Source organism: Magallana gigas, chromosome 7 (genome assembly GCF_963853765.1).
Source record: "Magallana gigas chromosome 7, xbMagGiga1.1, whole genome shotgun sequence".
Lineage (NCBI taxonomy): Eukaryota > Metazoa > Mollusca > Bivalvia > Ostreida > Ostreidae > Magallana > Magallana gigas.
Window position 1 is genome coordinate 28,352,989 of NC_088859.1, and position 13,737 is coordinate 28,366,725.

The window sequence follows — 13,737 nt, forward strand, 5'->3', positions numbered from 1 at the left end:
ATTCAATTTCGCTCCAATTAAGGTTCCTAAAGTAAAACGGCCCTTTTCACAAAAATTTGGCGAAAAGAAAATTAAAAACCATGATATTTTTTTCATTTTAGAAGAAAATAACATTTTCGTTAAAAAAAATTCTTCATGAAAATGGCATCGTCTCAAGCCACGGGTTTTGTGTCCATTCTATTTCCACAAAATAGAATTTGTGGAAATAGAATGGACACAAAACCCGTGGCTTGAGACGATGTGAAAATGGCAGCTCATATTGCCGCGCAAACTACTCGGAATACCCTCTAATCCTATTAAAAATACCGAGGAAGTCGATATCCAATAGAATTCGTTGTTACAAGTTGTAAATACAAAACAAATGGCGACATAAACGTCATTTTCCTGAATAAGAAAATTACAGTCATATACACTTTCAGGACGGATTACCTTTATTCTGGTGTGGCCAACAGTTTTTCTGGCCTCATGAACCTCGCAACTAAAACCGGGGACGAACAGTCTGACCTCCTGTTTGTGAATTTTAATCAAGACTGCACGTAAGCAAATTAAGAAAAACCACCCCAAAAACTGACATCGTCTGTCAACAATTCATTGCAACAGCTGACGAAAATAGACATTTGTCATTTTTTGACGGCTTTCTTTCTAATTTCAGATCTTTAGCTGTTGGAACAAGGACAGGATACAAATTATTTTCTTTGAGTTCTGTGGATAAATTGGAACAAATTTACGATAATGGTGAGCTTCAATTTGATAACAAAATATAAATAAATAAATAATAAACAAACATTAAAAACAGAATGAGGCTGATTTTTTTTACATTGCAAAGTGCAAACAAGTTTACAAATAAGTTTTGTGTAACGTGAAAAGAAGAGTTTAATTAGCATTTCAACAGTTGAACAATTTAAATCTGGTCAGCTGATGTAAACAAGAGCAGACTTCCTTTATCAAAAGTAGGTCAGTTGACCATGCAGTGCCCCATGAAATTGTTTACCAGCACCTTCAGTGACCAATCCTTTGTCTTCATTCTAAAAACAAAATCAAGTGGCAAATTTGACCATAAATGACCATATATCATGTTTGTCCTTAGAATAATTTCATGACAAATATTATATAGGGCCTATAATAAAAAAACATCACAATGGTTTTTCTTGTATTTTTTCAATTTCAGAAAGTGAAGACATTTGTATAGTGGAGAGACTTTTCTCCAGTAGTTTAGTTGCCATAGTTAGTTTATCATCACCAAGGAAACTCAAAGTGTGTCACTTCAAGAAAGGAACCGAAATATGCAACTACAGTTACTCCAATTCAATATTAGCTGTGAGGCTGAACAGACAGGTATCAAAGAATTGTTTCTTAACTGATGAAATCTTTTTTGGAAACATCTGAAACTATAAATACCATAGTCTTACACTATGATACATGTATGTATATAAAGGTAATGACCAGCTAAATATTGATGCGGGCCCCTTGGAAGAAGGGAGGGCATATTGATTTGCTGATGTCAGTCGGCCCACCAACAGTTAATCTGTTCATTTTCTTTGCAGAGAGTGCACATATGGAAATAAAATTTGGTGAATATCTAGGTCAAGTTCTATTTTGGGTTATATGATCGAGAAATTTTTAACAAAATTACCGTTTGCCCCTTTGACTTAGAAAATTTCAAATTACCAGTATATACAATTTCCGTTCATTTTCTTTGCAGAGGTTGCGCATACTGAAATGAAATTTAGTATGCAGATTTATCATAAGAATATCTAGATCAAGTTTGATTTTGGTACCATTAATCATTTTTTGACAGAGTTATGGACTACCAAAAATTCAATTTTTTACAGTTATATAAATTAATTCCCATTCATTTCTTCTCATAGGTGTCTGAGGAATAGGAGGGGGCATAAGAATTTCACAAACATCTCTTGTTCTTACAGTAGTAATGGAATGAAAAAATTTAAGATCTACCCTAGCTATGCAGATTCAATATTGTGTATTGCTTTTCATTATTGTCATGTCACTTAGATTAATCTCATTGTGCAAGTCAGACAGATATGAATTTGGTTTGATCCTTAAACTTTTACTCTTGTAATGTTAATCAACTTCGAATCCTACTGGTGCTATATTTGCATATTTATAGCAGATTGGTTAAAAAAACAAAACAAAAAACAAAAAAAAGCTAAAGTTGCCTTACATAAAACCAAGTTGTCCAGTCTCCAGTATTCATCAGAATTAAAATCATAGCTTTTGAAAATCTAGGCTAAAAGTGCAATGGACGATCTGTTTATTTTTGCTGGAGTTAATGTGAACATGTAGCTGTTATGTTTATGATAAGTTAATGTTGGAAGTCATTGGCCAAGAGTTCAAGTTGTAACAAAATCAATGAACTTCTATTAGTATAACCAACACAATAACACATGTGGTAGTAATAGCTGATAAAATCTGTAATGATTTGTCATTTTATTTACTACAGAAGAATGTATGCTTGCAGAAAACAATGTGAAATGTGCAACTTTTATAACTAAGATTATGGGGACCACCAGTAAATAATTTTGGTGTAACGAGGTTTTTTTACTCGCTGTACCAATTTGCATTGGGTCTTATAAATTGGGTATCCATAAGTCAGGGGTTAGAGAATCCAGACATAGTATATTAGGGGTTCTTTAGATCAAGTTCAAGTTGGAACTTGATTTTGCATTACCTAACTGTTGCATTAGCAAAAGAAACAATGAAACTGGAATTGGTAGACATGTACATATTCATTGTAATTTTTTCCAGAAATCTTAGTTAATATCATAGGGGTAATTTCTACGAAATTGGATTTTTTTCTTTTGAACAGCGGCTGATAGTATGTTTAGAGGAGAGTTTATACATTCACAACATACGAGACATGAAGGTCTTGCACACGATTCGGGACACGCCCCCTAACCCCCATGGACTGTGTGCCCTGTCCATCAACAATGACAACTGCTTTCTGGCCTACCCCGGCAGTAACCAGATTGGAGAAGTGCAGATTTTTGACACAATCAATCTGGTAAGGTTTTATTATCTATTAGGTTATCTTCATTCAGATACTGTAAACTCGGAAACTTCAGCACTATGCATATACAAGAAGAAATAATTTGTGTACATACATTGGTTTCACCCACCAGCTCCTCATCTTTCATAGCCAAAGGTTTTCGGGTTATGAGGAGCAGAATGGACCGAAAACCCTTGGCTAGGGAAGATGCCAGCTTACTTACCTTTGAAAATTTAGAGAAAGCTGTAAGTTTTATGTTGTGAGGAAATTTATACATGAGTTTTCTTTCATCTTTGATTCATATGATTAACAAAAGTAAATATCCACTTTTACAGAATTGTTTCCACTTTGTTCTCGGATGACACATGAGAAGTTGTATTTTGTTCTCAGAATTAATTCTTGTGAAGCATGCAATATAATATATATAAAGTTGTTATCATTTTGTAAATGAATAAATTAAGATGTGTGGAAAGATGTGTAGCAATCAAGCCATACATGGTTAAAAGATTACTCATATCCTCTGCTGGATACATGTATATGCATGTAGATTAATTATGAAAATGATAATACATGTACTGGTATATGTTAACTTTTACAATTTACAGATTAAAAACAAGACATTTGTAATACCATACCTTAAAACAGCTTTTTATCCAAGTGCGAAAAATATTTCTTTGGTTAAGAAATACGTGAATCTCTCATTTGCAAATAATTTTATTCAAAAAGCAGTTGGAGTCCAATATCATCTTATGTATATGTGTATTGTCAGGGTTATGATTAAAAATAATTACATATGGGTTACGTAGAAATTTGAATTTGCAGTTATCAATTTAAAACACATTCATTATCACTTCATTCTTTATATTCATGCTACTGTATATTATCCCAGAGAGACCTACCAATATAATTTTATTTTGGTTTTTTTATACAATCTTGTTGGTTGCTCTTTGCAGAGGGCTGTGGCCATGATCCCCGCCCATGATAATCCCCTGGCCTCACTTGCATTCAATGCTCAAGGAACCAAACTAGCCACAGCTTCCGAAAAGGTAAGACAGAGGGAATGAACAAGAATGTTTGGGAAACAGTAGAGTTAGGTGTTTTATTTGTCTTCATTGAACAGAATGATGTTTACTCATGTAAAACTGAAGTTTGCTTACAAAGCTAATGATATTATTAGTCTCCTAGCGGTGAAACTGGAGGGGACTATAGTTGTTATTTCTGTCTGTTTGTCGGTCATTTTGTCCCAACTTTGTTTATAAGACTTCTTTTCTTTATGGTTTAAAGAATTGACTTAAAACTTGTGTTGAAACTGTATGATGAGAAACTACAGATCTAGTTTCAGTTTTGTTAAGATTGGTCAACAAATGCTGAAAAAAATACATTTTAAACAACTGGTTTGCCCTTAAAAAGAACAGCGACTGAAAACTACTTAAATTTGGGTTGCTGATAGGGGATGTGTATTGCTTATGCCATACTCTCAGAATGCTTGTTGAGTTTGTTATTGTTATTATTTAGGGTACAGTAATAAGAGTGTTCTCAATACCTGATGGACAGAAAATGTTTGAGTTCAGAAGGGGTGTAAAAAGGTATGTAGCTTTCATGTTTTGTAAATAATTTGTCTATTTTGATACAGTAAATTCCTTATTAAACGCAAGGAATTTATATCCTCGTAAAATCGCGAGAAGAACCCTTTAGCTGATTTTAAAACCTTGCCATTATTTTCTGAGAGTTGAGAACTATAAGAAATATGAATAAATGTTCCGCTTTTGTGATTTTATATTCTCACAATCTGATACAAGACAGTGGGATCGCGGAATTAAGTACTCGCGTAATATGAGGAATTTACAGTACATGTACTAAAATTATAGATTCTGTATTATCATAAATTTAAAGATTTGGGCCAATTTGTTTTTTATTTATTTTGTTTTGAGAAGAAAAAGTTGTGTGTGGTTCACCTACAGTTAGGGGATAAGTACATGTAATACTAAATGATTTGCACATTATACATGTTAAATCTCATTGTAATTATGGTGTTAGGTTTGACTTTGGAAGGAAATAGACCATATGACTAAATCAATGGAGTTTTATCCCCACTGAACTTCAGAAGGCAATAAATCACCATATTTTGTAGTTTAGATTCATTTAATTTTTGTATATTATAAAGACATTGTTGACTGGTTGTTTTTTTCCTTCCAGGTGTGTGAGTATATACTCCATGGCCTTCAGTGCTGATTCCTTGTTTCTGTCAGCCTCCAGTAACACAGAAACCGTGCATATATTCAAATTAGAAGTCCCTAAAGACAGGTCAGATTCTAATAGAAAAGACAGGTCAGATTCTTATAGATACTACTCATAAAGGGAATTGATTCAATCTTAGCTTGTACACCTAATATTGATTGATGTAGAGTAAGCAGATGTTCAAAGTTAATCAAAGATCATATATTCAAGATCATCATAATTATGATATACTTGTATCTACTAATAAAAATTCTTTGTAAATTCTTATTTAAAAATTAAATAAACGCTTTACTGTATATCCACATAATATATATTATTTCTGTCATCTGTAGGCCGGCTGAACAAGAACCGCAGGGATGGATGGGCTACTTTGGTCAGGCCCTCAAGTCCTCCGCAACCTACTTACCTAGTCAGATGACCGAGATGTTTAACCAGGGCCGAGCTTTCGCAACAGCCCGCTTACCTAACTCAGGGATGCATAATGTCTGTGCCCTGGCCACGTAAGAATTTAAAAATCCAATTTTTTTCTATTTTTTGCTTGAAAGACAATTTTTTGTTTAATGTTTTGTTTAACTGATTTGATCCTGGTAATCTTTTTTCAGGATACAGAAAGTTCCTCGACAGCTTGTTGTTTCACAGGATGGTTACTTGTACATCTACAACCTAGATCCAAATGAAGGAGGAGAATGTATGCTGTTGAGACAACACAGGTATTAAATTTGTGGGTTCATCCACATCATTCCATCTATTATGTAATGTATTTAATTAACTTATTGTCTGTAGAATGGGTAGATTTTTAAAACTAATTTACTGATAAAAGGGGAGAATGCATCAGTTGTAGGCAGCCAACCTATATGATTTCATTAAATATATTTGAAATTTCTAAACACGTTAAAGATTTAAGAGTTGTCTATCTTCATGTCTTAATTTTTTAAGAAAAGATATTGATTGATGAATACTTCATACCAGTTGTCAAGCTTTTCAAAAACAGTTATGTCTGAGATTAAAATGAAGGCTATTTGGTTCTTTGTGTTGTAAAAACCCAATGCTCTCATTACAGTGGTAGCGGAGTTAGGCTGTTATCATAGAAGTAATTTTAAAATTTATTTTGATATTTTCTTTTATCTTTTTGCCAGACTGGATGGCAGAGCGGGAGACAGTCCAGTTCCAGAGGTGACCCCCACAGATCGACCTTTGACCCATCCGACCAGCGGAACCAGTTATGCTTCATCAGTCAAGAAACCCGAGTCTTCAGTTGTCCCACCAGGTAAGGCTTGGGAGTCCAGCAAGCAGGGGGCGCCACCTCTCTCCCCCGTCTGTGTGGCCCCAGGTCATGTGATTGGGAGCTACGCGGCGGTGTTGAAGAAGAAAGGGGGGCCACAGGATGTCAGTGAACCACTCAGTCCTTCTTGTGAAATTGATGAGATTTTGTGTGACCCAGGTAATAACAATTTTTAGCCAGTTTTTTTTTGTCCGCTACAGAGAGCACACACAAAGAGTGCACTCATTGCATTATGTAGACAAGAGTAGACATTGGAACCTTCCTGCATAGAGAGCGGCATGGATATGTATCAAAAGTATGACTTTCTCCAAGTCTGATGAGTTTTGTTTTTCGGTGGTTTTTGTGGGAGGTGTTTTGAGGCGGGTGGGGAAGAGTGTCAGTGAAACAAAAAATCCAAGTAATTAAATTGGTTATTTCCAAAGAACAGAAGAAATACAGTGAAATGTTTACTAAATGCATGGATGTTTGCTTGATATGAAAGTAATTTGTTTTTTGGAAATCAAAGCCATGATTCACATGTATGAATTGATTATATACACTTAGATAGGAAAAAGATATGCAGAAAAGATTGTGCTCGCAGAAATGCTTGCTTGCTACCAAAATTTTGTCATCACAGTATGTTTCACTTTTATTTCATTGTTAATGGAAATAAGAGAAAAAGTGTGACTAAGAGAAGGTCTATAAATTTGATACATATTAGGCCATGCCATATCCCCTCTCAATTATCAGCTCATGGTAACATCACAGAATTACGTAAGATGCAGTGGCTTTTGTTTAATTTGTTTTTTCCTTCTAATTTTGAATATCATTTGTGTAGTGGTCATATGTTTGAATCATCCATTTGCGGCCATTGTTATAGGAATGATTTTTTTTAACTCCATTTCTCAATGTGGTGGCATATCCTCTCAAGTTGCTAGGAACCTTTATATGCATGCCTGAATTTTCAATATTTTAAAATTATTCATGAATATCTTGATATGCAGATTACTTTCAACATGCAAAACTAACACAATGTTTACAGGAAAGGTTTGTTATAAGTCTGCAAGTGAAAATGCTGCTTAATCTAATACGATGCACATGGCAATCATTATTTTAAATAAACTAAACAAATTATACCAGAATTACATTAATTTGTACTTTTTACTGCATACATTTCTTACAAAAATTAAAAATTTATAATTTTTTTGTTGGTTATATAATGTTGATTTTCTACATTTTAGACACTTTTTTCCAGTACATGTATCAAGAAAAGGAGGGCATATATTCTCCCTCCCTTTTTCAAAATGTGTACTGTTGCATCACAGTTCAATCTGTTGAAGTTTTTGTCAACTAAACTTTCATGCTTTTCCAATTAATGATATATAATAAATGTATCATGAAATATGTGAATAAAGTTAATCTTTAGAAGATCCCCATCCATCACCCATACAAAAGTACTTGACTGAACCAGCCCGCAGACTTCATCAGTATGCAGACAAAATAAGGAGATATGATTTATTTTTTAGTACATACATTAAATTGATAGAAATTTTAACATGAAAAATGATGAATTATGGAAGGTTTCTGTCTGTGGTTAATTTTTCTTAATAGCTTTATAAAAAAAATTCCTCACGGTTCAATAAAAAAAGAAGATTAGATTCAGCATGGATTTTTAAGCTCCGAAAAAAAAATTTAAGTATAATAATATTTCATAGGTGTGAAGTTTATAGTGACCTTTGTGATGTATTTTTTTTTAAAAAGACTTCTGGTTTGAAATATTCTTAATAAAATATTTACATTGTACATAACATGAAGAACTGAACAGGAAAAACTTTACTCTATGTGTAATACTTAGTACTCTCGTTGGGTGTGAGCGTTTAGGAAATGCTATTTCAGAAAAATCTGTAATAAATTTCTTGTTTTTAAACATTAATTGAAACGCCAATGTCACAAGCAACAAATGTTTAACTTTAATTTATCAGAATTTTTAATATGTTGTTAAATATTGCATCTAACTTTTAATAATTTTAAAAAAAAAAAGGTAACCAGGATTGAAAATTCAATAAAGTTATATAGCTGCTAAGGAAATGGTTTAGATTTCAATAAAACATTCAGAAATAGCAGATGAATGAAATAATTGTAAGGAAGAAAGAAATTAAAAAGTAACTTATCTACAAATGAATGTAAAAAAAAAAACACAACAATATATCCACTAGCGTATTGTATTGAAAAATTTAAATAATGGTGTAATATGTGGTTGCTTGGTGATCAAGATGTAATAGACTTTTCCAATATTTCAGAATCACAACCATACCAAGAACTGGAGCAGGGAAGCACGGGGGAGGGTGAGGGGACAGGACTGGGTCATCTACGACTGGACGACGATAACGAATTTCCGCCTATGACGCACAAGAGTGATTAAAGACGAACATGTTTGGTGTAAATCATAACAGGTGGAAAAAATAACCTTATGGAAAGAAGATTGAGTGTAACTGCTCCATCTTGTTTGATGGACAGTTCTATCTCTGAAGTGATTGTATGTGAAGGTCAGAGATAAGAAGAGGAAGACATTTCTTTGTGGGGTTTTTAAAAAATTTTTTTTAATGATTTGGCTGTCTTTGGTTGTTAACATTGTGCAATGTTCATCAAAGTTGCATTGGAAAAGATTCTAGTGAAAAAAAAAAATATAGTTGCATATCTAGTGTAATTACATTTAATTATGAAAAAAAATATGGTTGCATATATAGTGTGATGTGCGTTATTGGTAAAACAATATTAATAAGGCCAGTGAGTTTCCAACGACAAACATTATTCAAGGTTTTCAAGCAGAGAAAGTGTACTTGCAAGTTTTATGGGAAAAAAAATTTAGGTGTCTTGTACTAACATGTATTTAATAGAAAACCATTTTATGTCACCACATGTTTGAGTAAGACATCACCATGGTTACCATGGTTTATTATCAAGGAACAAATGAAGTATTTATGAATTGTTATGAAGCCCTTTGATAGCTGGATATCATTGATTGGTATTTGAAGTCTTTTACTGTTCAATGCTAAAATATTTCTTAGATGTTTAGGGGTGTATGTAGTATTTCTTGAATGTTTAAAACAAAAACATTCAACTTTTCTAAAACTTGATTACAACCACTTTTCAAAATAGATAACTAACAGTAATTTTTTGAAATAATTCAATTTTTAAACTCCTGCAAATCAAGTTTGACAGAAATTTCTTTCTGAATACTTGGAGTAATTTCTGTATGTGGCATTCAAAATTACATGTACTGTGGAATCATTAGATTTCGTGGTGGCTCAATTTTCATGGAATTCGTGGGTACCTTTCATCCATGAATTTACATCCTCCACGAATTACAAAATAATGATTTTTAAGTCATATTTCTTTTATCAGGTGTACGATCAAACACGAAATTACGTCCCCATGAACCTGTGACATTTAAACAATCCACGAAAATTGGCCCCCATGAATTTAAATGATTCCACAGTATATGTATTCAAGTGGTCAGCTGAAATTTTATTCGGGACCATAAAACCTCAACATGAATAGCTGGGGTAAAAAAAAATAAAAGATAAGGATGTATGGGGAAAAAAGCGGAATATATTCATTGATAATTATGATTAAATCTGTAGTGGTGGTACAGGAAAGTATATCTTAGTTCCTCATTTTTTAAATGCAAATTTCATAGTGTATATAAACCATGTAATTAAACATCTCATGGGACGAGTTTATGGTGTAATTTGGTTATTGTGGCACAGATTTCATTGGAAATGGTTGTTACTAAAAAAAAATGATGCATCTTTATATAGGATCAAACGAAATGAAATATGAAAAGAGAAGAAAAAAATGGAATCGGATATTCTTAAAATATTTGTTATAACTGTTCATCCTTGTACTGTTTTCATACATGTATTATTACTGGGAGTAAACACAAGTCATATTCATGTATCACTACTAGTATGCTTTTAATTTCAAATTTAGATTATCTAGCTATAAGCAAACTGCCATTGTTGTGTACAAATTTAACGTCACCATTTTCAAAGTATTCCTTTATTACATGTTTAATTTTGCAGGTGAAAATCTACATATATTTTTTTAAAGAACATTTTAAGGACCCTTGACACACCACAAACTGATAAATAACTCAAAGTGAAAATGAAAAGATCAACTTAAAACATAATATATACCTTTATTTTCTCAAAATAAAAAAAAATACAAGTTGTATTGGTGTATTGAGGGTCCTTAAGTAAACTTTTAGGACAGTCAACTTCCATTAATAGCTCAACCAACACTCAATCGTGCTCAGTATTTTTAAAACGTACTGTAGTTCATCATACATTTAATTAATTAGTCAAAATAATTAGAAAAAAAAGCTGTTCGTTTTTAGCTTATCGCAAGTCTCACTTTCACTTCAGTATACAATTTATACAAACATCCTACAAGCATGTACATTTGTATTACACGCGGTTAATTTGGATAGACTTTGACAGTTAAATTTTGTGATACACTGTAATTGCTTTTCTGTCTTCCATTTTTCTTTCTTATGATAATAAGGTATATTATGTTTGGCTTTGTTTCAGTGTTTCAATTAATGCAAGAACTTTTAATTTATTTCTATTGGTATGAATGTTTTGTTTGCTATCAAGTGTGATTCATGAGACATTAAACGGTCATCTTGCCCCCATTCCTGCTGTATCATACATAAAAGAAATAATGTCATAAATGTACACCAAAAATAAAAGGATAGTATGTGTATATTAAACAAGTTTTTTTCTGTATGTTTTTGCATCAATGCTTTTCATCCTTTCAAAACGGAACCGGAAATGCTTTTTCTTTCGTCTGCCATTGGAAGATGTTTCCATGGAATCATTAATGTATGTAATAAAATTCTAAAAGTGGTTAAAATCTTTAATTGAATGAAAGTTGAGCATGGCAAATCCATTTAATGCATAGCATTTACATGTACCAAACTGTACATTCTTTCAAACCATAGAGCTCCCTCAAAGTACATTAATAGCCGGGGTTTGCGATGTCGAAGGAAACCATACACATCCCTAAATATTTTTCTTCTGATGTTCAAAATCAGGTCTCGCTTTCTTTTGGCCAGTGGATTGATATTGTCTCTTGAAAATGATTTCCATGTCTGATGTATTAAGACTAAAAATATACTTATATCAATAAGATATACACCGTGTTCTGTGTTTAATTGTTTCTCTTTACTAAAAATATACATGTAGTATATTATTACATGCAAGACGCAGATTTTATGCCTGTTTATTGTGGTGTATTTCAAGTTATCAATTTCTTCTGCTTCTTGAAAGCTTATATAGTTATATTGCCTTGTTACGTTATCACCGTTGTTTGTTGAAATTATAAAATGTATATACATATATATGTTTTACAAACCTTGTCCCTTTGACTGCTGTTATATGTATATATGTGTATTCAAAATATTCCCCTGTAATTAAATAAGTTCAGACTCATAATTTTGCACGCACAATGCTACTCCGTTCAATATTGTGTGTTATAATTGATACATGCAATGTATTGGTGAAGACCAAAATAAAGTGTAGGTAAAGTTGTTGCTTTGTCGTTTTATAGGCAAAAGTATATGGTTAAAAAAAACCCGGATCCAAATATTTTCATCAGTGAAAACCTTTAAGTGCAATTAAACCGCGTATGAACAACAGACCGAATCTTCAACGAGAAAAAACCCTCCGCTAATTAGACGTTTGTTAAATCTGGTTTTTAAATGAGTTTTCTTGTTTAGTATAATTCATCTTTTATTTAACATTCAAAATAAGTAATGTTGGTTGTATCTTACCATGCCTTACATATATATTATCCTTTACAATTTCACTTTTCGTGGACTATTTATAGAGTAACCGTTCATATTGCAGTTTTAGCAGCATTGGTCAATGGACGAACTGCATCGAATGACGACACTCGTTTTGTATCTTATACGTGATCATCTGTATTTTTTCTGATCATTGTTCCTTTCTTTTCTGATTTATGGAAATTATTTATAGATAAAAAAGCATTCCAAAAAAAAGTACACAACTTCAGTAAAAAAATTTCTGCAACGATCGCTACATTCACAGTCAATATGAAACACTAATGAAAGAAAGCGTTTTAATGATTATACTAGCAATTCTGTTTATGTATAATCTTTATTCGGTCATTGATATTTTCGACCAGCACGTTATATCTCGTAGAAGGAACTCTTTTAGCCATATATACTGTTTTCTTTCATATATATATATATACAAAGATTGCTACAACTTTTTGGAAGTCTGTCGCCAGTGCTCTCATTGTAGCTAGAGTTTGATCGATCACGAAATCATTCATGTAAAATGAAATTCAAGGTATCAAAAAGACATTAATGAACTATGTAAACATCGTTTTACAGGTATTCGAATTAACATTGACATTTTATAAGCTGAATAATGCATTTGAAAGCAGTTTGGAATGTGTATTTTCAAACGCAGACGGATTGAGTTTGATAATTAGTTAGATTTCGTGATTCGGTGTTTTTTCATTGACCTTAAATGTTTTGTTAAAAAATACTCTATGGCTGAAAATGTAGAATTCTATAAAAAAAAAAAGTGCACTGTACAAGCCGTATAATGTTACAGACATAAGTATGATAGTATAAAGTACTAGTAGGTCTTCAGCTTCGTCGCAAGCCACGAGTTTTGTATCCATTCTATTCCCACAAACAATGTGTGGAAATAGAATGGACACAAAACGCTTGCGACGATGGGTCTTCGGGCGTGAACTTTATACCTTGATCGGCATATACATATGTTTGTGATAGGGATGAGTCAACAATTATTATGTGAAAACTTTTGTGTAAATAATTAATATGATATACACAAATACATAATCAATTATTGTCAGAGTACATTAACACTTTCAAATTAATCCAAAACAAAGCGCGTGCTTTTTCATTTGCTTATTAATTAATACCAGATCAAATCGTGTCTGCAATGTCAATAATTGTATTAATTTTCACGCGAGGGGGTTAAAACGAATGTCCCGACCGCACGTCCCTCCATGCATGCAGCACCAGATGTACGCGTGCGAGCGACTCTCCGTAAATCCCGTTTCCTGCATGTTTCGCGGTGTAATTGGAATTTTTCCTGTTCAAAAGCAGTGATTATTACACTTAATTACCATCAGGAATAAATTACGTTGATCCTGTCAAATTTTGTGACAG

At 32.7% G+C, this 13,737-nt stretch overlaps 1 protein-coding gene across 3 annotated transcripts; it reads left to right on the forward strand.

The window, feature by feature from the left end:
- Positions 1-335: 335 nt before the first annotated feature.
- Positions 336-10,878, forward strand: LOC105339849 (WD repeat domain phosphoinositide-interacting protein 2). Of its 3 annotated transcripts, none has more exons than XM_066065558.1 (11): positions 336-536; positions 653-735; positions 1,169-1,335; positions 2,828-3,022; positions 3,961-4,053; positions 4,523-4,593; positions 5,204-5,335; positions 5,578-5,745; positions 5,848-5,955; positions 6,382-6,686; positions 8,807-10,878. In XM_066065558.1, exons 1-11 carry the CDS (start codon positions 466-468, stop codon positions 8,926-8,928), a joined length of 1,515 nt encoding a protein of 504 aa, XP_065921630.1. In that variant the 5' UTR covers positions 336-465; the 3' UTR covers positions 8,929-10,878. The 3 variants fall into 3 exon arrangements, with proteins under 3 accessions (XP_065921630.1, XP_034312444.2, XP_065921631.1); XM_034456553.2 differs by having other exon boundaries at positions 6,382-6,512; XM_066065559.1 differs by having other exon boundaries at positions 5,204-5,311.
- The last annotated feature ends 2,859 nt before the right edge of the window (positions 10,879-13,737 follow it).

Excerpts from the sequence above, each read along its gene's own strand:
- LOC105339849 (XM_066065558.1), top strand. The coding sequence starts at position 466 with ATGAACCTCGCAACTAAAACCGGGGACGAACAGTCTGACCTCCTGTTT. Across the intron at positions 4,594-5,203 it reads TTCAGAAGGGGTGTAAAAAG|GTGTGTGAGTATATACTCCA; the intron begins GTATGTAGCTTT and ends TTTTCCTTCCAG. Across the intron at positions 5,746-5,847 it reads AATGTCTGTGCCCTGGCCAC|GATACAGAAAGTTCCTCGAC; the intron begins GTAAGAATTTAA and ends ATCTTTTTTCAG.